Source organism: Bombyx mori, chromosome 2, assembly GCF_030269925.1.
Source record: "Bombyx mori chromosome 2, ASM3026992v2".
In the NCBI taxonomy this organism is placed as follows: Eukaryota; Metazoa; Arthropoda; class Insecta; order Lepidoptera; family Bombycidae; genus Bombyx; species Bombyx mori.
In genome coordinates this window covers 6,542,823-6,569,344 of record NC_085108.1, presented here as the reverse complement: position 1 = coordinate 6,569,344, position 26,522 = coordinate 6,542,823, and the positions used below count along the sequence as shown (strand labels likewise).

The window sequence follows — 26,522 nt, the reverse complement described above, 5'->3', positions numbered from 1 at the left end:
TACTAATATTATAAAGCTGAAGAGTTTGTTTGTTTGTTTGGTTGAACGCGCTGATCTCAGGAACTACTGGTACGATTTGAAAAATTCTTCCAGTGTTAGTTAGGCCATTTATTGAGGAAGGCCATATAGGTATAACATCACGATACCAACGAGACCAATACGAGCGGAGCACTAATAACCTCCTCTTTTGAAGTCGGATAAGACTGATAATACTTTCGGTGCATTCGTGTTGAAGCGATGCACCGGTGTTCGAATCCCGCAGGCGGGTACCAATTTTTATAATGAAATACGTACTCAACAATTGTTCACGATTGATTTCCACGGTGAAAGGAATAACATCGGATAATAAAAATGAAACCCGCAAAATTATAATAAATTACTGGTGGTAGGACCTCTTGTGAGTCAGCGCAGGTAGGTACCACCACCCTTTTTTTTTTTCGGAGACCGAACCTCCTATGAGGTCCCCGCGCATAAGGGGCGCACGGGGTATGTGAGACTCAACGATCTGCATGGTGTTGTGAGCAGACCGCGGGCCCAAGGATTTTAGGGCCCACCCACTAAACGACTCCCTTGCACTCTTACACCCTGGTACCACCCTATTTCCGCCGTGAAGCAGTAATGCGTTTCTGTTAGAAGGGAGGGGCAGCCGTCGTACTGTTAAAAATGAGACCTTAGGACTCAAGTCTCAAGGTAAGTTTTTATTTTATTTTATTGTTGTAGTCTTGTAGGCAGACGAGCATACGGCCAACCCGATGGTAAGTGCTTACCGTCACCCATGGACTTCAGCAATGCCAGGGGCAGAGCCAAGCCACTGCCTACCGTAAGTGGCGGCATTTACGTTGTAGATGTCTATGGGCCCCGGTTATCATTTAACACCAGGTGGGCCGTGCGCTCGTCCAACCATATAAGTAATAAAAAAAACTAAACTAGTCTATGTCGATCCTTATTGCCCGTAGTTTCGTTGTGGATCACTAAAAGGACCCGTGTCGTTTAAAAGGGACTATAACTGGGTCATCTAGATGATATCGACGGGCCCCTAATGGCCTATTGTCTTGTGGAAGGTCGTTATAGAATTCCAACTTTTTTCTTTTCGCTTTCAACTAACAAACACGCATTGTGACTTCACATCAGAAAATAATTATGTAGTCACCTTATCATAGTAAGTTGATTTCCAATCAGTAGGATCGATCAATAAAAATACATTAGAAGCAACTAGTATGTTATGGTCCGCATTTAAGGAAAAAAAAAATATGGTTGTCTGCAAAGTCGGTTTACTGACGATAGTTGAACGTGACCGCGTCATAAGAAAATACTGATGGAATGGTTTCATTTTTCAATTATCGCAATTATCGTTGCTATAAACAATTGACATCACATTCACTTTTCACTGAACTTCATACTTGACGAAAACATGTAAATGTATTATTGTATAGCAGCTGTCCACGCGGATGCATCGCTCACTCAAGTAGGAGAGAGACAGATGTCGAACGCGGCCGAACGCGGAGGCCGATTGTGCCTCTTTGTCGCTCGTTGCGCGCTCTCGCTTGCACTTCAAGCCTTAAATGGAACGCCTCAGAGCGAGGTAATGCCGCATGAGTCATGTTTTTTCGTGCGTGCAGCCGGCTCCATCGAATTATAAGACGTTGTCACGTCAATAATAAAAAAAACCGGGACACCGGATAGGAACAAAGTTTCTTATTATAAAAATATTAATTTTAAGTTCTATTCGAGGTATAAAGAAAATAAAACTGGAGGTTTCGCAACAGCCCACGGTCATTCGGTAACGTGCGAACTTATTGTGGTACACTTCATTCACGGCTGTTTGCATAAGAGTTAGTGTATTGCGCAAACGAACGCTCTGACTCGAAAGCTCCATACGATCCGACATTGCTGGTAAGTCAGCGGCGCGGGCATGGTGTGCGTGGGACGCACTTGTTTCTACATCGTTAGCTCAACGCTTCTATGGCTTCCTAAGTAGCTTCATCTATACTAATCTATATCTATACTTCTATACTAATATTATAAAGAGGAAAGATTTGTTTGTTTGTTTGTTTCGAATAGGCTCCGAAACTACTGGACCGATTTGAAAAATTCTTTTTCCATTAGAAGCCGACATTGTCCCTGATGAACATAAGCTACTTTTTTTATTATTTTTTTTATTTATTTTTTTTGTTTCATGTGTGTTTTAATGTTTCCGAAGCGAAGCGAGGGCGGGTCGCTAGTATACAATAAAATCAATAAGCTGATCAATATATACCCCATGACACCCCAATGCAAACATCCACTAACAAATTGGCTTCACGACCTAGACTACGAGCAAACAGAGAACTTACCCCAGACTGTGAAGTAATCTGCTTTTTTGTTTTTGAGCCCAATTAATCAATTAATTATTTATACCTATGTAATAGTAATAATAAACACGCATAGATGCAGATACTCACACATACACAATACAACATGCATACGCGCACACACTCACATATACACATATTCACACAAACACACGCTCACACACACACAAACACACACACACATTCACACACACACACGCGCATAATAACCTTAAATGATGACACCTACTGATCTCTCAACACTAGTCCGCAGCATCTGTTTACGACTTAACCTAACCTAATTTATGTTAAGAAGGAGGGAACCTGGAGATCAGTAATACAGGTATTTGAACCTAGTACAGACTTCAGCTCTTTCAAAGGCTTACAAAATAAATTATAAGGTAAAATTTTCATGATGTACTATACCTTTAAGAGAGAAATAAATAATATATTATTATTATTGTTATCTTTAATATTATTTGTCTATAGTGTAGTCTTTGCGAAATCTGTGATGACTTTTTGGCGGGAACGCGAGGAGTGAAGTTGTGTGATTTGTTTTATTTTGTCTGTTTAGTGTTTCTTCGGGTTTAAATGTGTAATAATGGTGGTTTGTTAACCATTTAATATCTGTGAAAGTGCACAAATGTGGGAAAATGAAACAAAGCCGCTGGACGTAACTTCTCGGGATCCTCCAAAAAGTCCACTGAAAAAATCTTAGTAAATGACCACCAATTTACTGAGATTAGATTTCATCTCATATCATTTCATTTAATTTCATCCCAGTTGATTAATGTCTCAAATTAATCATTTACATTTCATTTCACTCCATAATATCATTTTTCATAAAATTAAGAATATACATTAAAATAAGACATGACTTAAAGGTCTCAGTTACCAGGTCATAAAATCTCTTAAAAAAAAAAAAAGAAATCTGTGATTTTAAAATATATTATACTCTTTGACAATAAAACCATAATAATGTTCAAACTTATAATTTCACTAATTATAGTCGAATTTCGACTACCGCGGGACCACTAGTTATTATTAATCTAATAAACTAAACTCAAAGCCAATCATTTTTGTCCGCTGTCAAAGTTGTCAATAAACAACCAAGGAGGAAAGAACACAAGAAAAACAACATTCAAATTAAGAACGCGACGAGTGAGTATTCCACGAAAATAAATTTGTTATCGAAACTTCGTAAAACGAAAACAAAAACAATGCGGAGTAAAGTAAATGCATTAATAAGGGGCCGCCGCTGTGTGTGTATCTGTTTGGTTCGAATCGTAAAATTAAAAAAAAAAACGTGTTCGTTTTTTAAAAGGTCCAATGAAAAATCGCGGTTGATACGCGCGTAATGCCCTACCGAATTTTGAAATCGGAAACTTTTTAGAATAACGAAATGCTTAGAGTATCTTTTACTATACAATGTTTTTTGTTTTTGTTTTAGTTGCACAAAATATTATTTTTGTTATTTGATTGAAACTCTATATCGTAGGAAAATTATTATTTAAATAGTAACTCTGCTATTAAGTTAAAGAAAAAATAATTATGTTAAGACAAAATTTGTTTGCAGATTAGTTTACATATTTTTGGCCTAATTTGTAAGATACCCGGTTTAGAAGTGCAACTGTAGCATTGGTCAATCCTACAGGTATCATAAAATGTATCGACCTCCACAATAACAAAATAAAATAATAAATAATAAAAATAATTTATTGCCTTTCACACTAAATAAAATAAAAAATAAATAAAAGAAAAGAAAAAGGCAAAAGGAAGTTGCTCAGCTAATACTGCTCAAAGTCAATAAATGGAACAGCGCTAATTTTCAGTCACCCCGTTTCCCTTTGGTTCATTGTGAGAATGAAGGCTAGGTACGTATGTACAGACTTAGGATGTGGTATAAACTAGTATACAAATAAGAAAAACAAAACAAAAACACGTGTAAACTAAGGCACTTGGGGATTTCCGCGGCTAAGCTATTGCATAGCATTTATTATCAAGTTATGCAATTATAATTAGACAATAATAATTTAATAATAAAACAATAATAAAATAAGACCGCGCTATATTTATAAACATTAACAAAAGTAAAAAAGCAACTGTCCCCTTCACACTCATAATCTAGACCGCGCGAGAGAGAAATGGGCAGACTTTTCATGATGCGCATGCAGTGCGACGTCACGCCGAGCGCTTATTCACAAACACTACACAAGCGCAACGTGTAAATGTGTTGAGCGCGAGCTACATAGTAGGCGGAGTGGGGGTGTTAGGTTTTATTTTCGTTACGGAATTTCTTGATTCGGTCGCCGCGCTCAAAGCCCGCGATAAAAGCTATGCAATAGCTTCAAAATCAAATTAAATGGTGAGCCCGAATAACAAAACATACATAAGCATACACAGTATAAACAGCCTGTGAGCAGCCTACAACGAAACAACAAAGAAAATAAAATAAAACACGACATTTACACTTGTACATTATTAAAAAGAATTTTATTAAGAGTATTGACAATTTATGAAGATTTTGACAAACATGGAATAAAGTAATTACTATAAATACTGTTATTTTATTGTGAGTCCAATAAAAATGTTTTCCAATGATAAATAAAGCCATGCTTTGTTCCAATAAAAACAGTAACATAGCCATCTATATACTGGTGGAATACGTGCCATACTATCTGTTGCTATTACAAAGTAATCAAAGGTTGAAGAGTTTTATTGAAACTTTTAATATGAGTGTCAAGATGGCGACCTTAATTCATTGGATTGTGTTATTCGACTCCGCTTACCGCTTAAACAATATCGATAGCTTTCAACATACAATTATTTACTGGTGGTAGGACGTATTGTGAGTCCGCACGGGTAGGTACTACCACCCTGCCCTATTTCTGCCGTGAAGCAGTAATGCGTTTCGGTTTGAAGGGTGGGGACAGCCGTTGTAACTATACTGAGACCTTAAAACATATATCTCAAGATGGGTCTCGGCATTTACTTTGTAGATGTCTATGGGCTCCGGTAATCACTTGACATCAGGTGGGTTGTGAGCTCGTCCAACTAAGCAATAAAATAAATAAAAAATCACTTCATAAAACTCGATACAGTTGAAGTAATGAAAACTTTTAGCACAACATCGACTCCACGACTGGCGATTGTCGAAATGCACAAGCTTAAGGAAAAAAAAAGAACAAGAACGTTCCGAATTCAAATCTCCCGCCGCCGTATATAAATTTGTACGTTGGCGACGAGACGTTCCTCTGTTTTTTTTTTGTTTTTTTTTTTAATTTTTTTTTCTCAATTCATTTCAAAATAACACAGCGTTTACCGGTAAAGTGCTTCCCGATTTTTAAGTATTTTTTTATTACGTTATTAACATTTCGCTTGAAATATATATATTAAAATACAAATCTGCTTATTTTATTCGGTTTGTCGCATTGAAATTTAACGAAATGTGACTTAGCAATAAATAAGCTTATACATATATAGTATATTACCGTGGAACCTAGTATACGTGTAAGATTTTTTGCTGTTGCTTAGGTAGGTAAACGAGCTCACAGCCCACCTGGTGTTAAGTGGTTACTGTAGCCCATAGACATCTACAATGTAAATTCGCCACCCACCTTGAGATATCAGTTCTAAGATCTCAGTATAGTTACAACGGCGGTCCCGCCCTTCAAAGCGAAACGCATTACTGCTTCACGGCAGAAATAGGCAGGGCGATGGTACCTACCCGTGCGGACTCACAAGAGGTCCTACCACCAGTAAAAATGCTACCTACCATTGTGAGAGCTTGGCTTTCCTATGTTTGCCAGTTGGCACTGTTCCAACTCCATACAAATACAAGTAAACTTTTACGTTATGAGAACGTTAAAAGCTCTCACTAAGCACACAAAACAATTACAACAGGCACGAAGAACTACCACAAGACTTGCACAGCTCTCTCTAACCAAAGCTTCGACGGTAAGCATCTCATAACCCACACAGCTCTCCCGAAAAAAATAAAAACTTATTCCAAGCAATAAATAAATAAATACAATTGGATTCAGAAATATATATCCCACCGCGAACGACGTCGCGGGAACAAATTATCACGTCTGCCTCGGTGGATAGATTTCATAATATACCAAAATTATTTTTGGTATTTAACAAATACGGGGTGTTCAAAATTGAGAATAAAAATGATTTACTAACACGATATCTGGCATTGTGACGCTCACGTATATTCGTTAGGTCGTCTTGGCCTAAAGGATAAGACGGCCGGTGCATTCGTATCAAACGATGCGACTGGGTTCGAATTCCACAGAGAGGTATCATTTTTGTAATAAAAAAATATTTACTGGTGGTAGGACCTCTTGAGTCCGCACGGGTAGGTACCACCACCCTGCCTATGCAGTAATGCATTTCGGTTTGAAGGGTGGGGCAGCCGTTGTAACTATACTGAGACTTTAGAACTTATATCTTAAGGTTGGAGGTGGGTGGCGCATTTACGTTGTAGATGTCTATGGGCTCCGGTAACCACTTCACACCAGGTGGACTGTGAAAACTCCATCCATACTACATAGAACCAGTGCGGTCATCAACGGTGCGTTTTCAGAGATCTTTATGACCAGCTACCATCTGACTTCGAGATAAACCTGAGCACTATGAGACATCGTTCTTCAAACAAGGCTTGCAGAGAGAACTCAGAGCGACCTTGAGCGACGGTAACCAACTGACCTTCAAGTGAGTCGTATGATCTTCTGCCTAAAAGGCCAATAAAAAAACATATTATATTTATAGTCTGTGGCAGAGATAGAAAGCCCGCCAAAAACTCATAAATTGCAATCCGAATTTGTTAAACTGTATTATCTTGTTTATAAAACATTGTTAATTGACTTCGTAAACAGCTTCAAAGATTTTAGGGAGGGATATGTAGTTATTAGGTACACAAGGCAGTAAATATATAGTCTATGTATGACTTCATGATAATAATTTACGATTTAATCATTACTGAAAATGATCAAGAATATTCTCGCTTCCATATTGCAAGTTAATTCATCTCTGAAATAATAATATGTATTAACATAAATTAACAAGTACATGAAACAATATTATGTAAAAAAAAAATCGCTTCTAAAATATATCGAACTAAACTTACAATTAATTTTTTTTTTTTTCCTGATGACACCTTTTTTTTATTGCTTAAATGGATGGACGAGCTCACAGCCCACCTGGTGTTAAGTGGTTACCGGAGCCCATAGATGTCTACAACGTAAATGCGTCACCCACCTTGAGATATAAGTTCTAAGGTCTCAGTATAGTTACAACGGCTGCCCCAACCTTCAAACCGAAACGCATTACTGCTTCACGCCAGAAATAGGAAAAGAAATTCACCTCTCAAGCTATCAAAACGAAGATATAATATTATTATTGTATTGTCAACGTTTTATTGACGCGCGCGCGAATTGTCAAGTTAATTAGACGTCTTGGAGTCCGTGGAAATGACATTCAAATATTCCATTACATAGTTAAATAGACTAGTGGTCCCCGCAGTAGTCGAAATTCGTCTATAATTCATTGAAATTAAAAGTTTAAACATTATTATGATTCTATCGTCAAACACTATTATAGTTCAATAATAATACACATATTCATATAATCTATATAATACAGACTTCGCTAAAACTACATTATAGATAAATAATATTAAAAACAAAAAAAATATTAATCTATTCTCAATTTGACAACAGACTTTAAAGATTATCAAAAATTTTCACAATTGACAATACACAACGAGTAGGTATAATAATATTTACTAGAGGTCCCGCAGTAGTCGAAATTCGACTATAACTAATTGGAATTGTAAGTTTGTACACTATTATGATTGTATTTTATACTTCTATAATCACAAATTTCGCCAAGACTACACTATAAAAAATATTAACAAAGACAAAAAATATTTAATCTCGATTTGACAACAGACGTCAAGAACAAAAGTTTGACAATAAATAGTATGCATGCGTGTGTGCGTCAAATACATGGTATGTAGTGTGTGTAATGTTTTCTTTATTGATTTAATGTATCTTTTATGCATTATTTAAAAAAAATATTTGCATTGTGCACTTCTTCTCTATACTCTCTATAAGTGTGGAAAATTTCATACTCCTCCGTCCGCGCAATTTTCGTAAAAAGGGATACAAAGTTTTTGCTTCACGTATTGATATATAGATACCGCGCGAATAAGGATGTGTTAGAAGAAATCCATTTGCCAACACGATGTATGTACATTAAAGAACAATAATAGAAAAATCAAAAAACGCCGCCCGCGTGGTCCCGTGGGCGATAAAAAACATCCTCCGTCCCGCTCTGGCATCGTTTAATTACAGCAGGCGTCTCTTTCGCACGACAAAATGGACGCTCGAATTAATACCACACCAACCTCCCGAGATCTCCGCTTAAATAAGACGAAACTTTAAAAACGCGGGTCCCTCCACTATTCACCTTTCCAATTTTCTTTTATAACAATTTACCTTACCCGGATAGGTATAATAAATCGCTCGTATTTATAACCACGAAGCAAAAAACTTGTTTTATTCCATAACTATTCCCTGGTAGTCTTAAAGGATATTCTAGCTACGCTCAGACTGGTAGAGCTTACGGGCTCAATCTGAGAGAGTTTGCTAGCACTGCCCTAGCAAGAGCAGTGCTTCGCAGAATCTACCAGCGGATCGGAATCGCGACCCACTGACAAGATCCGGCGAGAAACTTTGCTTCTATGGAGGCAAATAACCACTGCTATGTCTGTGGCAATAATTATAGACGCCGGTTTTGCGAATTTTTAAACTAAAATCTCTCGACATTAAAACAGTGTCAAATGGTATGTAGTATTGCACGATAGACCGACGGTCCGAATGTTGTTGTTCGGAACTTGTATATATGCAACTTGTATTTACTGGTGGTAGGACCTCTTGTGAATCCGCGCTGGTAGGTACCACCAGCCTACCTATTCCTGGCATGAAGTAGTAATGCATTTCGGTTTGAAGGGTGGGGCAGCCGTTGTAACTGTACTGAGACCTTAGAACTTCAATCTCAAGGTGGGTGGCGCATTTACGTTATAGATGTCTATGGGCTCCAGTAACCACTTAACACCAGGTGGGCTGTGAGCTCGTCCACCCATCTAAGCAATAAATAAGAAATGCAAGCTTATCTTGAATATCGTAAGCGAGATTCAGGTATTTGTCAAATATCTCGTGTTTTCTAAATCTATGCCCTCTATGGCTACCGTCACAACCTAAAACCTTCTTACCATCCTAGTTGAGTAATTTGCCTAATTTATTGTCGGATCCTCTTCATCAACTCTTGGTGCTTTTAAGTCATCAACGTTCTCATCGAAGAGATACAACTTAACCCAGAGACATAACCCAATAAGTTTCTCGCCGGATCTTCTCAGTGGGTCGCGATTCCGATCCGGTGGTAGATTCAGCGAAGCACTGCTCTTGCTAGGGCCAGTGTTAGCAAGCCCTCCAAGCCCGCCAAACCCGTGATGAAGCTGGAAACACTCCTCAAGGACACCAGCTATGATGAAGGGATTTTTTTTTATTGCTAGATGGGTGGACGAGCTCACAGCCCACCTGGTGTTAAGTGGTTACTGGATCTCATAGACATCTACAACGTAAATGCGCCACCCACCTCGAGATATAAGTTCTAAGGTCTCAAGTATAGTTACAACGGCTGCCCCGCCCTTCAAACCGAAACGCATAACTGCTTCACGGCGGAAATAGGCAGGGCGGTGGTACCTACCCGCGCGGACTCACAAGAGGTCCTACCACAAGTTAATTTACGGAAACATAATGGAGTCTTAAGCAAGGGGTCATTTAAAGTCGGTCGATTCGTAGTCAAAGAAATGGTTGAGTCAGGAACATCGTGAAAGTAATTATTACCTCGGCGTTATATAGCTATATATTTTTTTCTGATTTACCCAAATTACTGGGTGCACCACGATTTCGGAGAAACTGTGGATATTAATTTCATATTTTTCAATTACATTTAAGTCCTCATCAGAGAAATCTTTGGCTTGTTTTCAGCTTTCGCTTCAATATCAACGGACCACGAAAAACCTTAAGCTGATTTTATATGAACACTAGCGACCCGCCCTCGTTTCGCTTCGGAAAAATTAAATTTTATTATTGACTAGCGACCCGCCCTCGCTTCGCTTCGGAAAAATTAAATTTTATTATTGACTAGCGACCCGCCCTCGCTTCGCTTCGGAAACATTAAATTTTATTAATGATAGCTGAGTCCTGTTATTATCGTGCCGCGGGTGACGCTGCGGGGCGAAACTAGTCTAAAAAAAGTAGCCTAAGTTACTCCTTATACCATCAGCTACTTAGCAGTGAAAGTCACGTCAAAATCGGTCCAGCTGTTCCAGAGATTAGCCGGAATAAACAGACAGACAGACAGACATACAAAAATTATAAAAAATGTTATTTTGGTGTATGTACCGTATATATATTCATATGCATCTAGTAAAACTGGTTATTTCAATATTACAAACAGACACTCCAATTTTATTTATATGTATGTATAGATAAGAAATATTATAGATAATTTTCAAATACAAAAAATCGTAAAATTCGTCTAAATTGTCATGAGAGAAAGTGCCCTATATACTATTTACCCAGCTTCTGTGGAGTCAGTAGTTAGAAGTAAAAAATCGAGCGAACTAACCCACAGACACAGCCCACTGAGTTTCTCGCCGGATCTTCTCAGTGGGTCGCGTTTCCGATCCGGTGGTGGATTCCGCGAAGCACGGCTCTTGCTAGGGCTTGTGTTAAGGACGTCACCGAGTTAAAGCCCCGTGAGCTCATCGACTGGCTTGGTGAATCTAGTATGACCCCTCGAGGTCACTAGAATAGGTAGGAAAAAAAATATATAAAAACCTTCAGTCTTCAAACGAATCAATTACATACAGTATTATTTGTGTTGCCGGTAAATTCTTAGGAGCGAACTAATCTATCTACCCATTTTCTAGTTTTGAGTGTTACCACTGTTTTTACTAAACTTGATATTGGATTAAATTCCATTCACAACAAGAAGCTATCAGCCAGGTAATTTTTATTTATTTTTTTATTTATTAGGTTCACAATACACATCACAAGCTGAAAAGATACATAAAAAACATAAATAAAAAGAAACAAAATCTGGCTTGCAACATAAGTTATGTGCGCACGATAAAACAAGACATATTAATGCTGAATTTGTACAACAACGTTCCTTACAATTACGACAAAACAACACGATAACGAAAACTAATCTAACTTATAATAAGGAAAAAAAAATATTCACAAAATAATACATTAAACAATTATATTAACCTACCTATCACTAACGTGGAGGATTTGAATTGAACATTTTTCTAAACATAACTGACCTACAAGTAAAAATATCCAACTCAGTTGACGATCTTGCCAATTCGTTATAGGTAAATAAAGAAATCTATATATTAATACGTGAAGCAAAAACGGAGGAGTATGAAATTTTCCACACTTATAGAGAATATATAGAAGAAGTGCACAATGCTAATATATTTTTTAAATAATGCATAAAACATACATTAAATCAATAAAGAAAACATTACACACACTACATACCATTTATTTGACGCACACACGCATGCATAGGCTATTTATTGTCAAACTTTTGTTCTTGACGTCAGTTGTCAAGTTGAGATTAAATATTGTTTGTCTTTGTTAATATTTTTTGTAGTGTAGTCATGGCGAAATTTATGATTATAAAATACAATCATAATAGTGTACAAACTTACAATTCCAATTAATTATAGTCGAATTTCGACTACTGCGGGACCTCTAGTGTTAGGAAAATGTTAAAGAAACAATTCAGTGAACATAAGACTGTGTGTTGTATGACTGTGTATTTGTGATAACAAATTCTCCGATCATATAGCTAATGTGAAAAAATCCTTAACATTTCATTATTTATACTCAACCTATTACCAAATTACCCCGCCATATTGGATATCACGAAAAAATAATATAATCCGTGGCCGCGGGATGACTTTATATTATCTATGGAACAAATTGGAAAAAAAATTGTCCACTGCAAACGAATATAGAACTTACTGCATAGATAAGATGTTATAAGGTTTTCCTACATAATCATATGTGTCGTTAACGATCATTATCGCTTGGCAGTGTTTTTTCCTAAATGATAATAATATATGGGTTAGGTTATTATGAGAATTTTATTTTATTTTCATGTTTTCTTTTTTAAAGACGCCATTACTGATTTTGTTCATCTGTTTCTAGATTTCATAATTACATTCGAAGTGTGTCTGTTTTAATTCTTTAAATAATTATTTGCTTCAATCTTTGTTCGTAAATTAGATGTCTGTTTTTTATTCCCGTTTGCTAGGCAAAGAGATCGTCAAACTATTTCAACCACATCTTTATCTTCTATCATACAACGTTATTTTTAGTATCATTTTGACTTCTAGTATGTCTCTTTGAAACACATTGACGTAATTAATGTAACATTACAGATTTTTTTGATGGGATTTTATGACCTGGTAACTAAAACCTTTAAGGTCAAGTCTTATTTTAATACATATTCTATTTTTATGAAAAATGATATTATGGAGTGAAATTAAATGAAATGAGATGAGATGATATGGGATGAAATATAAACTCAGTTAAATGGTAGTCATTTACTAGGACTTTTTCAGTGGACTTTTTGTAAGATCCCGAGAAGTTACGTCCAGCGGCTTTGTTTCATTTTCTCACATTTGTGCACTTTCACAGATATTAAACAGTTAATAAACCACCGTTATTACACATTTAAACCTGAAGAAACACTAAATAGATAAAATAAAACAAATCACACAACTTCATTCCTCGCGTTCCCACCCCGGAGCCCAGAGACATCTACAACGTAAACGCGCCACCCACCTTGAGATATAAGTTGTAAGGTCTCAGTATAGTTACAACGGCTGCCCCACCATTCAAACCGAAACGCATTACTGCTTCACGGCCGAAATAGGCAGGGCGGTGATACCTACCCGTGCGGACTCACAAGAGGTCCTACCACCAGTGCATTATCTGATATGTAATTAGCGTCTAATGTGTGTATATTTAGCTCTTTTGGTTGATAAGTTCGCATGACACTAGTATAGTCTATCAATATTATCATCATAGTTTGATTGTAAATGTGTTTATTTATTTATTCAAATCACAACGTCTGCGGAGTCTGCGGAGGGACTTCGGTTCCCTCTGTATTTTGTACCGTATGTTCCATGGGGAGTGAGTGCTCTGAGGAATTGTTCGAGATGATACCAGCATCTCGTTTTTACCACCGCACCGCCCGCCACCGGAGTAGAGTTCATCCATACTACCTGGAGCCACTGCGGTCATCCACAGTGCGTTTCCAGAGATCTTTTTTGCCACGTACCATCCGGCTATGGAATGAGCTCCCCTCCACGGTGTTTCCCGAGCGCTATGACATGTCCTTCTTCAAACGAGGCTTGTGGAGAGTATTAAGCGGTAGGCAGCTGCTTGGCTCTGCCTATTGTAAACAAACTTCGTTGTCACTTCACTTCGCTCGAGGCAGGATAATTAAGATTACCTAGTGTTCACAGAATGCCAAATCAAGGTCATTGCGAATGCGAAGTGATGGAGAATTTCGTACTAAGATGCGAGTTCTTGTTTGAATTTTAGAGAATCGCAATGCAGATAGATTAAAGAAACATACATTATCTACCTGGAATTCCTATATGCAAATTCGTAGATTCCTATATTATAAAATGGAATTGGAATTTTAGGAATTTTTCTTTTGCTTCAAATTTAGTCGCGGAATACCCGAGATCCTTTGACCTTCTTATTGGTGGTGAAGCGTTTGGTGAGCTCACACGGTTATGTACCTCGAACCCGCCTATTTCGGCCGTGAAGCAGTCTCTCTCTCTCTTCGGTCGGTGCCTCACTGCTGAGGATCGTGACTCCGTCTGATTCCATCAACCAGCTGTCTCCAGCGATCCCGTTTTGTAGCTTGGTGGAGTGCGTCGCTGACAGGTATCACCAGTTCCTCCACTATTTGGTCCGACCATCGTTTGGGACCTCTACCCCTAGGCAGTAATTCCGCTTAAATTTTATCTGGATAAAGGAATCGCCCTACCTTACATCGGCATAGTAGCTTATATTACCGCTTATCTTCCACCGACTGGCGAATCCACCGTCAGTAGCGAAGCGATTTAAAACCACAACCCAAGGCCATAGAAGAATGCACAAAGTGGGAATGAGTTGCTCGCTCCGGGCATTTCAATATTGCAAAAATAGTTAGGTACGTTATAATAGCTCTTGTAAAAATGAATATTAAAAAAAATTCTAATCTATCTTCTATCTATTTAAATAAAAATGAATTGCTGTTCGTTAGTCTCGCTAAAACTCGAGAACGGCTGGACCGATTTGGCTAATTTTGGTCTTGAATTATTTGTGAAAGTCCAGAGAAGGTTTAAAAGGTAGATAAATAAATGAAAATGCTCAGAATTATATAAAAACAAACAATTTTGTTTTACCTTTAATGTGTCTCCTGTCGAACGGATTCCCTTTTGTTTGTTTTAAGTTTATTTTAGACCAAAAGTTTAGGTCTTTTATTTATCGATTGAGGCACTACGAAGTCTGCCGGGTCAGCTAGTGTTGAAATTTTTTTTTCTTTTTGTTTGGTTTGATTTGATTACAACACAAGATCAAACGTAGCCCCAAACAGAGCAGGCGACACCAAAGAAAACCATTAATAAGAGCTTAAAGGTGCCTTCGAAAAAAAAAACCTTTTGTCGCGTTAACTTCAACTACTTTAGACCACCCTCGTTCAGACGCACCGCTGCCTCCCGGGACCCAGGTATAAGACACCTATGACGGCCAGGAGACGGACAAACGGACCGCCCGATCGTAAATCAACGCATTGTTGGACTGTAATCTGTATACGTATGTCACAATATTGCCGGTGCCTAAATAATATGAAGCTTTGTTGTGAGTTCGCCAATAGAAAAAAAAAACTCTCCAATTTTTCGGCATTCCGTGTGATATTTTGTCATTAAGCGCGCGCGAATTGTATATTTTAAGTATTTGAATAGTGATGTTACGTGATAAAATCTATGCTCTTTTCATCAGAACGTAACTCTTATATTGGCTTCTAAATAATCATAATAATGTACTTTCCGAATCCTAAATTCCAACCGGGCAAAGTCGAGGAATTTAAATAGGAAAACGGACCCTCGAACTAGACCGGGAAAACGCTTGAAGTCGTCGTGGCCTAAAGGATAAGACGTCCGGTGCATTCGTGTTGAAGCGATGCACCGGTGTTCGAATCTCAGGCGGGTACCAATTTTTCTAATGAAATACACGTACTCAACAAATGTTCACGATTGACTTCCACGGTGAAGGAATAGCATCGTGTAATAAAAATCAAACCCGCAAAATTATAATTTGCGTAATCACTGGTGGTAGGTTTTATTGCTTAGTTGGGTGGACGAGCTCACATCCCACCTGGTGTTAAGTGGTCACTGGAGCCCATAGACATCTACAACGTAAATGCGCCACCCACCTTGACATATAAGTTCTAAGGTCTCAAGTATAGTTACAACGGCTGCCCCACCGAAACGCATTACAGCTTCACGGCAGAAATAGGCAGGGTGGTGGTACCTACCCGCGCGGCCTCACAAGAGGTCCTACCACCAGTAAAAATCAGGCGAGAAACTCAGTGGGCTGTGTCTATGGGTTAGTTCGCTTGTCGGACGGTTCGGTCAACGGTAACCGGTGCTTGAGGGTCCTAAAAGCACCGAAAGTGGTTTGGGAGGATCCGATAAGACATGCTTTGGGCGATGGCGGCTTTCCGTTGCCCCGTCGCTTGGGTCGGATAAGATGTGTCAAAAGCTACATCTATACTAATATATAAATCTACAGTGGTTTTTAGGGATGGTCCGTTATAACTACTGAACCGTGCATCCGATTGACTTGAAACTTGGTATCCATGTAGAAAATACATGTATGGATAGACTAATATTTATATGAGTATTGGACTCCCTAATAATAATGACAATAAATAATAATGTTATTTTAAATGCCCAGCGAGTACGGCTAGTTAACTTGAAATAATAAACGAACAGAACCAGTAAGGAAGGCGATCAAGACAGTGCCGCACGTTGTCGGTCGAAATTTCGGTGCGGGAGGAAAGCAGATTGTCAGACGGGCGTGCCGTGTGCGGCTTTTAATAACAAGGAACTAGTGCAGCAATAATTTACAGACACAGCCCACTGAGTTTCTCGCCGCATATTCTCAGCGGGTCGCGTTTCCGATCCGTTAGTAGATTCCGCGAAGCACTACTCTTGCTAGGGTCAGTGTTAGCAACACTCCCGCTTAGAGTCCCGTGAGCTCACCTACACGTCAAGGAGAAGCTAAAATAGCCTCTCAAAGCTATCAGCATAGGTAGGAAATAACAAAAAAAGCGAACCTTGCGAAGTTTAAGCTGTGTCATTGCGTGTTTTTATATTTGGACGCGTGTTCGGCTGGTCAGTAGCGTTTATTGGCAGATGGCGACCACAGACTGACCCTTACAGCGTTCCTTAAGAGCCCTCCACAATATTCGGTTGCCTTTTAAAACTCATCTTTCTGTGCAAAAGATTTTCGTTGTTTTAGTTGTTTAGGTGGGTGGACAAGCTCGCAGCCCACCTGGTGTTAAGTGGCTACCGGAGCCCATAGACATCTACAACGTAAATTCCGCTACCCACCTTGAGGTATGAGTTCTAAAGTCTCAAGTTCAGTAAAACAGCTGCCCCGCCCTTCAAACCGAAACGCATTACTGCTTCACGGCAGAAATAAGCAGGGTGGTGGTACTTACCCGCGCGGTCTCACAAGAGGTCCTACCACCAGTAATTACGCTAATTATAATTTTGCGGGTTTTGATTTTTATTACACGATGTTATTCCTTCACCGTGGAAGTCAATCGTGAACATTTGTTAAGTACGTATTTCATTAGAAAAATTGGTACCCACCATCGTAGGGATCATCCACGTGAATGCGACTTTATAAACGTAACTTTCTAGAATCATAAATATATAAGTTAACTTAAACTTATAATGTTTACTTAAACATACCCTCTCAGTCGTGTGTGCTGACCACACGAGTGCACTGTAATTTTCGACAATTTACAGGTAGTTTAGCTCTTTGAATGCGAACCGTCGATATATCGTCTCTCTGTTAATGCGTTTAAAATGCCGAGCGTCTGAATATAGACTATTGTGCGGTTTGATTTATATTAGGTATCGACCTGTACAGATGATGTGTGTATGTAAATAATGTAGGTAATTCAATTAGCCACGAATAGCTTATCGATTTAATCACTTCATATAGGTAATATAAATAGGCGATGCTTGTACCTACTTGTAATTTATCAGTTGATTTTAATAGTGCCACATTGTGTCCAACGCTTGTGTAATTATGAATCATTTTTCAGACATTCTTTCATGTAGATATTTTAGAAAAAAGATGTTTTTATGTGAGAGTGTGTGAGAACATAATAATATGAGAATTAGTACAGAAGTATTTTTGTCTTTCTCAATATATGTATAGATATTTTAAATTTAATTGCCTATTTTTGTAACAGAATATGCGAGAATATTTTCGGATTTTGCGATTTTACGGCTTAATCGAAGAAGACTAATGACTATGAAATCGTCAAACATTGGAAGCAGCGAAATAAGAAATGCTTTATAAAATATAGATATTCATTCGAGGAATTAATGTAATCACTAAATTTAACCGCAAAATTCAACATATTAATTGAGATTGGTAACAATGCTCAATTTTGTGAAGAACGACTTGAATATCGGCATCTGTTTTGTTCAACCAAAATATTTTAAATAGTGCCACCTAGTGCTGAGTAGCAAAACTAGTTCAAGTTTTAGATATTATCAAATTTGTTTTATAGATGGCGCTAAATCAAAGCACCACATTTCCAATTATTAAAACGTTGAGTTCACTTAATTCGCTCTATCGCTACAAGATGGCATGCTAATCAAAAAATATCCTACTTTTTAGGAAAAATAATGTCTTCGAAATTTCTACTTGTCGATTAACTGTTTTTTTTTTTTTTTTCTTTCTATGTTTTCTGGGAGATCGCAATTTGATACGTTTCTGTCCAGGTTACATATCCCCGTGATTAGCTGATATCACGTCTCTTCCAATGTCAAAGTCCACAGAAATATTTCGCAAGTTGATGGCGATGCGATATGAGTAGGGTTAATTTGTTAAAATTAAGCATGTAGTTACCGAAATATCATAAATTTGTTTTTTTAATACGCAAACTATGCCATAGGCCTAAACTGGATTAATGATGCTTTTAGGTACCTCAAGCACCGGTCAGTCTTTGCCGAACCCGTCGCTTGCGACGAAGGGCTCGGCGAGTAAAAAAAAAAGGATCTTCTCAGCGGGTCGCGATTCCGATCGGTAGTTGATTCAGCAAAGCACTGCTCTTGCTAAGGCCAGTGTTAGAAGCACCTCCGGTTTAAACCCCGAGAGCTCACCTACACGCTAGGGCAATAGCCTCTCAATGCTATCAGGCATAGGTAGGGAAAAAAATAGGCCTAAATAATGCAATAATATTTGTTGCCCGTTAAAAGTAATAGCTTTTTATCGCCTTATATTAACTACTAAGGCGACAAATTAGTTTCCATTTCACTAAAGCGCAGAACCAGGAATATCACAAAAATCTCAAATCAATTACAGTTGAAAATAAAACAAACTTTATTGGTCATGGAATAACATAAAATATATTTATTAAACTTATATACACAGTAAATCTTTTTTTTTTTTAATCAACGATTTTAAACGCCATTTACCCGACGCCACATAATTCTTGTCATCTGACTAGAAGAAGAACATTAAAAACACGTTTCGGCGGGAACAGGCGCCATTTTTCACTATTAACCAATAATCGCGCTAATATTTTACGAATAAAATGACGTCAGATCCAATTTATTCAAAAAGTATTTTTATTCCGAATCTAGTTTAGTATTATCAGCCAAGTATAATCTGTATGTTAATACGTGAAGTAAAAAAATTGTGGACTTCTTGGCGGGAACGCGAGGAGTGAAGTTGTGTGATTTGTTTTATTTTGTCTATTTAGTGTTTCTTCGGGTTTAAATGTGTAATAATGGTGGTTTATTAACTGTTTAATATCTATGAAAGTGCACAAATGTTGGAAAATGAAACAAAGCCGCTGGACGTAACTTCTCGAGATCCTCCAAAAAGTCACTGTAAAAATCTTAGTAAATAACCACCATTTTACTGAGATTATATTTTAAAGCATATCATCTCATTTCATTTAATTTCATCCCAGTTGATTAATGTCTCAAATTAACCATCTTCATTTCATTTCACTCCATATCATTTTTCATAAAAATATGAATATAAATTAAAATAAGACATGACTTAAAGGTCTTAGTAATGTTCAAACTTAATATTGATTATGGTCGAATTTCGATCATTATTTTTCATTAAAGTTTAAAATATTGAATTTATTATTAAAGAACTATCTAATGTCAAAATTAAAACATTCGCGGATTTTTTTTCATGTCCGCATTGAATCTGACTTGAGAATTTCGCGGCTGAAATATCGTTCAATGGTTCGACAAAATCGAATTTAAATTATAGATACCTATGCAGTTAAAGATAAGGTTTGAGTTTTCTTAATAACGATCGTAATAATATTTTGGAATGTTTTTTTTATGTACGTATATGTATATTATGTATAATTATATATTTCACTGGATTGGTACACCGCGCGTAGTTCGTTTCCAAATGACTCTTGTTCACCTGATGGTTGTCTGGAAGAGATCGCTCTTAGCGATAAGACCGCCAATTGTACTTTTTTTGGTATTTAATGTATCGCACTGTTTATTTGTTTTTTGGTGTATAATAAGGAATACTCTCTCTCTCTCTCCGTCCTACGGTTATCTTCCCACTTAGGTTGGCCACAAATGACGTCACATTAAAAGAAATTGCGCTGTCGATTAACTAAAATGCGTGAGAATTACGGTAAAAATAGTCCTGTTCCCTACTAATTTTACTTCTAACGACGAGACATCAATAAAAATCAATCAATCACTCAGTTATTGGAATTTGTTGGGAGAAACGCAGAGTATTAGAGAATCTAATAGCAATACACACATACGCATACCTGCGCGTTAACTTGTATAGGTACTTGCTTCATCTATAATTGAGTCGACTATTATCAAAGCCGGCAATGTGACTTTTGGACAATTATTGGTAAATCAGAAAAACGAATTATTGACTTTGTATTCCATTGGCAGTCACAAAACTCTTCTGAACAACATCTTAGATAAATAACAGGTTAACTATTTAATGCAGGTTTTGAACCGTATTCTTTGAAGGAGGCGATTATATTCAAATCAATCTGTATTGACATATCAATAACATTTTTTTTGTCCAAATGCACAGATTGCCACCTTTGATAATAGACGACTCATATCTAGAAGATTGCACAAAGTGGGAATGAGTTGCTCGCTCCGGGCATTTCAATATTGTAATAATTGTTATGTTATTATACTCATGTAAAAATGAATATTTAAAAAAATCTATAATCAATAAAAAAAATCTAATATTTAAAAAAAAAAAAGACATGCCCGCTGAGTTTCTTGCCAGTTCTTCTCAAGATGGAGGTTAGTTCTTGTAAATTGGCGGTAGTTCTTTTGACGTTCAACAAGTATGGACTTTCATTTATGTTGAATAAATTTTTTTTGATTTGATTTAATATATATACTAATATCTACGGTGGTTTTTACGGATGTTCCGTTATAACTACTGAACCATGCATCCGATTGACTTGAAACTTGGTATCCATGCAGAAAATACATGTACTTAATGGATAGGCTGATATTTATATGAGCGCTGGACTCCCTACACCAGTTGGGGGGGCGTTAATGATGAGAATCTTTGTGGGGGGTGAGAAATAATAATGTTAATTTTAAATGCCCAGCGAAGCGGACGGGTACAGCTAGTTCATTGATAATTTTATAGTGCAATCTCATTTTTAATTAAGTTAAAATAGATGATTTTTTTTTGATAACGCCATCTTGTTGTGTCTTTAAAGGGGTTAGTTGCCCTCAATTAAGGAAAATAGTATTATTATTCGCCAATAGATGTCGGGAAGAGTCATAAAGTTGATTATTGAAAACACGAATAAAACAACATTTTCTGAAAATAAATCGTAGCTAGATCGATTTATCGTCCCGGAAATCCCCTGTATACTAAATTTTATGAAAATCGTTGGAGCCGTTTCCGAGATTCAGATTATATATATAAATATATTAATATACAAGAATTGCTCGTTTAAAGGTATAAGATAAGATAAATACCTTTCTATAGTTTAAACAGTATTGACATTTTCTTATGTCATCAGAATTCAATGGTACTGATAAATTATGCTATTTCACATTGAAGACGAGAATTGCACGGTGAATATTTTAAATACTCATGAGTGCTCATTATCAAAAAATTTCCTGAGTGACTCATTGAGTGATGCCTCGCTAGACTCAACGTCGCTTCTTCTTTTTGCCCTTCTTCTTGGTGAAGTCAACGTTGCTGCCGCTTAGGTCCTGGTACCCCTCCGTGCTCCTACCCTCGTACTCTGGGAAGGTGACGCCGTCGGTCTGCTGGTAGTTCTCGGAGAACGACTCTGAGAACCTGGTGCTCAGACTCTCCGAGCCGAAGAACTTGTTGGCAAACGTCTCCGTTGGCTTGTGGATGTTCTGGTACTTGTCGTTTTGTGGGTAGATCGAATTGATTATGTTCGTGGCTATGGTAGCGGGCGTGGCGTTGTAAGCGCCTTGTTGTGTAGGTCAGAATTTCAGATCCTGAAGAAAAAAAAAGAATTATGACCATGATAGAAAATTCAACTAAAAAATAGAAATTTTAATAAATATGAATTAAAAATAGTGTTTGAAAAAATTGTAAATTTAATTGTAAAAAAAAGCGTGGGTTGATTTTCAGAATATTATCAAAATAACCCTTCTACTCATATCTGTTCATAAAATATTTATAACTACTGATGCCATACACGCCACGCTTTTCTTTTACAATAAATTCATTTTTTCTTACACTATTTTTAATTCAAATTTATTAAAATTTATTTTCTTGTTTTTAGTTGGATTTTGTATAAAAGCGTTTTTCTTAGTTTTACTATTATTTATTTTTCATTTTTTAGTTGAATTTCAATTTTTTTTTTTTATATTGAATTGTCATCGCCTCTTTATAAGTATACCAAATTTCGAGTTAATGCGACGTTTTGAAGGGGGTCAAAATCATGTTCAAAGATTCCGTTACATACATAATATATACGTCTGAAGCTAATGAAAGCGTATTAAAAAGAAATCGTAGACATATAATTCAATAATTACCATTTTATTAATGAAGCAATTTCTGAATGTATAACTGGCCTTGCATAATAATGAATACACATGCAATTTTTTTTTCCTTGCTTACATGAGTGGGCGAGCATATAAGCTACATAAATAAATAAAAATTGCATTCAATTTTGCGAGTTTCGATTTTTATTACGCACGATGTTATTTCCTTCACCATGGAAGTCGACTCACCTTGATGGCCTGCGGGAGATCGGGCAGCTTCATGTCCCGGAGTTGCTGCGGTAGGTTCATGCTCTTGACTGCAGAGACAGCTCTGGCCGGGGCAGCTGATATGCCGGCCTGGAAGTAACATTACATCATACGCATTACCACCAGACCATAGGATCCATGGAGCCTAATTCTTAAAAAAATTAAAGAAATTATTGACTGTAAAATAAACATAAGGAAAATGTTCTGGGAATCTCTCGAGAAAGATTCCTAATTTTTATATGTAATGTCAATAAAAACCATGCGGTATCAAACACATCAACAAAAATATGGATTATATTCTTTTAAGAGCTCTTGGCATTTATAGGATCTGAAACTATTCTAGTTTGCACTTTTTATTATATTCACTTATGAATGTATCGGAGACTTTTAATTTAATTTTCACCCTTTTCTAATTATGGTATGAGTAGTTTAATTAAGCCCTAAGATGGGCTCATCCATTGACCTCGTACTATCTACAGGCTCTTATGTCGACTTATCTACCACTTTGTGTCATATTGATCTAGAGGATAAGACGGTGGCGGAATTTACACTGTCATTGTATATGGGCTCTAATCTACAATCTGTATGCAGCGTCTCCTCAAGTACTTCGGACACGTGGCCCGACAAAATCCTGAGAACTTGGCAAGTTAATAGTTGTGGGTCACGTGGAAGGAAAGAGAAGTCGAGAAAGATTGCCAATCAGGTGGACGGACATTGTCAAGGAGGCCACAAACACCAGCGTCCCGGGCGCCATTAAGCAGGCCGAATGCAGGCAACATTGGAGGAAGCTGGTGCAAAAACTGGACCAAGGTGGTCACGACCCTCAGTAATGAGGAAACGACAAAGAAGAAGAAGAAAAAGAATGGGCTCCAATAACCACTTAATATATGGTGGGCCATGAGCTCGTCCACTCATGGCAAACCCTTGATGTGCCAAAATAGGATCAGGCCATTACAGCAAACTTTCTTTTAGCACGACATAGGTACCTCAGCTTTCTGCATTTTATTCTGCTCCTGAAGCCTGCAGAGTATCTCAGCCATGTTTGTCTGCAGCACCATGCCTCCCATCACGAGCTCATCCAGCACCTGATGGGCCGCATCAGCGTGGAAGATCAAGTCCAGCTCGCAGACATTCTCGAAGCATTTATCTAAAGTCTCTACGAATACCTGTAAAAACAGAAGCCGTCAACCATAATAATCATAATAGCGGTAGGCAGCGGCTTGGCTCTGCCCCTGGTATTGCTGAAGTCCATGGTCGACGGTAACCACTCACCATCAGGTGGGCCGTGTGCTCGTTTGCCTACAAGGGCAATAAAAAAAAGGTAAAAAAGATGACTATGTTAATATTAATTATGGGAACTAAGTAATTTTAGCTTTTGGTACACAAAGTCAACTTTTACAAGACGTCCTAGACACTATTTTATGACATCATGACACTATTTCATTGTAATCAGCTAATTAATTTGAACACAAATGTAATCATATCACTAAATTCTCAATACACTCAGGGTTTTATGGTCTGATTAATGAACTGGTCAAAATTTAATTGTTTCATAATTGATAAGACGTCATCTTATTTCAATTATCATTAAAATTACACATATTAGAGTTCACGAGAGGTATGGTGTACTTTTTTTTAAATCCAATCATACAAACCTGTATAAGATCTAGTATACCGAGTTCACTCTCTGATGAATCAACGCAGAACACGAAATATAAGGTCGCATAGTGCCTGTATATTAATTTGTAGTCTGAACCTCCGATTAGACTGAAACATACATAAATACTATTAACCTCTATTCAACTGTCCTATAACTAATAATCAATAATAATAAATAAATATTTACTAACAATCACACCACGTTAACTGGTCCCGTTATAAGTTCGTAAAGAACTTGTGTTACAGGTACCAGATAACGGAAATAAATGTAAGATTTTTATTATACACATACATATATTTTAATATACATCCATAACCCTGGAAAAGACATTTATATTTATCATAAAAATATCTTCCCTTCGATTCGATTCGAACCTGCGACTGCGATGTAGTGACCATGTCACTTACCACTACACCAGACGGCCGTCTCCTATGAAGTGAGTTTAAACATTCTCCACTTTCTATTTTGTTTTACCATAGTCTGCATACTGAAAACCAAATGGCCCATTCCGAGAAAAAAAAAAAAACTGGTGTACCAGCTTGAGATACACAAGGGAGTTTCTTGTGGTAATAAAACTCCAGCACTTGATATGATTCTTATATTATTGAAACTGTGACATGTACAGTGTGCTTGAAGAGCTGGTAATGAATGATTGAATGATAGCTAAATACAATATGTTACTATACTGTGATGCTTAGCACCTTAGATGGCTAGCATCTTTGACATTTTTATAAAAGAATTGAAGGCACTAGCCTGAACAACTGGTTTTATTGCTGTATATAGTACATATCTTGAAATCACTTTCTTCCAAGAGATGACGATCATAGACCAACAAAGATATTAAACACAATTTATTCAATTGAAACTTTCCACTTTTGTATAAATAACAAGAGATAATATGCAACTTAGTAAGCTTTTTAAGTTAAGAGCTTAAATTTGGCATCATAGCTCTAGATTGGCACAGAGGTGATAATTATATGTTTAGCCTGTGAGATTAAAGGTAAAATATAGAATATGAATGTGATGATTACGATAAACCAACCTGCCTCCTTCAAGAAAGTTGCACACATTATCATCACGTTTCGAGACTAATTGGAATGTTTCTTTTATTATTTGCTGTTGCATATCTTCATTCTGAAATTTAGATAATTTTTTTTATTAGTGTATATGAGTCGTCTATTATCAAAGGTGGCAATCTGTGCATTTGGACAAAAAAATGTTATTGATATGTCAATACAGACTGATTTGAATATAATCGTCTCCTTCAATGAATACGGTTCAAAACCTGCATTAAATGAAGGTTAATACTTAACCTGTTATTTATCTAAGATGTCGTTCCGAAGAGTTTTGTGACTGCCAATGGAATACAAAGTCAATAATTCGTTTTTCTGATTTACCAATAATTGTCCAAAAGTCACATTGCCGGCTTTGATAATAGACGACTCATATGTTTCTTTTGCTATCAAGTTAGCGAGAGTAAAGTAAACTCGTTTAGGATTGTTTTAAACTTATAGCTTAATATAGTAATTGAAGAACCGGAAATCATTTGTTTTCTACATCAGTATCACTTGTGCAAATAGGCTTTCACTCACAAAATATTGGTAGAATTTAGAGAGGCGTGGCTTCCCATGGTTGTTGAAGACTAATATAGCTTTTATCATTTCGGACTAAAATTCTGTATTGTTCACTAATTAAACCAAATCAATATTCATTGAGTAAAGTCAACGGAGTAAAGCTCGCTACGCTATGTGTAAAATTATTAAACTACAAACACAGTGACAGTGATGTTCAATATCGATCATAGATTATACACTTAAATATCGATTATCTATCAAAGTCATACTGTGAAGGCAGATTT

General features: G+C 37.0%; 1 protein-coding gene across 2 annotated transcripts; it reads right to left on the bottom strand.

Moving 5' to 3' along the window:
• Positions 1-19,113: 19,113 nt before the first annotated feature.
• LOC101739762 (AP-3 complex subunit sigma-2) lies at positions 19,114-26,505 on the bottom strand. Of its 2 annotated transcripts, XM_004933261.5 has the most exons (6): positions 26,257-26,505; positions 25,707-25,798; positions 24,660-24,771; positions 23,991-24,170; positions 22,987-23,094; positions 19,114-22,245 (listed from the first exon to the last, which is right to left on the bottom strand). In XM_004933261.5, exons 1-6 carry the CDS (start codon positions 26,323-26,325, stop codon positions 22,231-22,233), a joined length of 576 nt encoding a protein of 191 aa, XP_004933318.1. In that variant the 5' UTR covers positions 26,326-26,505; the 3' UTR covers positions 19,114-22,230. The 2 variants fall into 2 exon arrangements, with proteins under 2 accessions (XP_004933318.1, XP_062529204.1); XM_062673220.1 differs by lacking the exon at positions 19,114-22,245 and having other exon boundaries at positions 22,951-23,094.
• Positions 26,506-26,522: the final 17 nt, after the last annotated feature.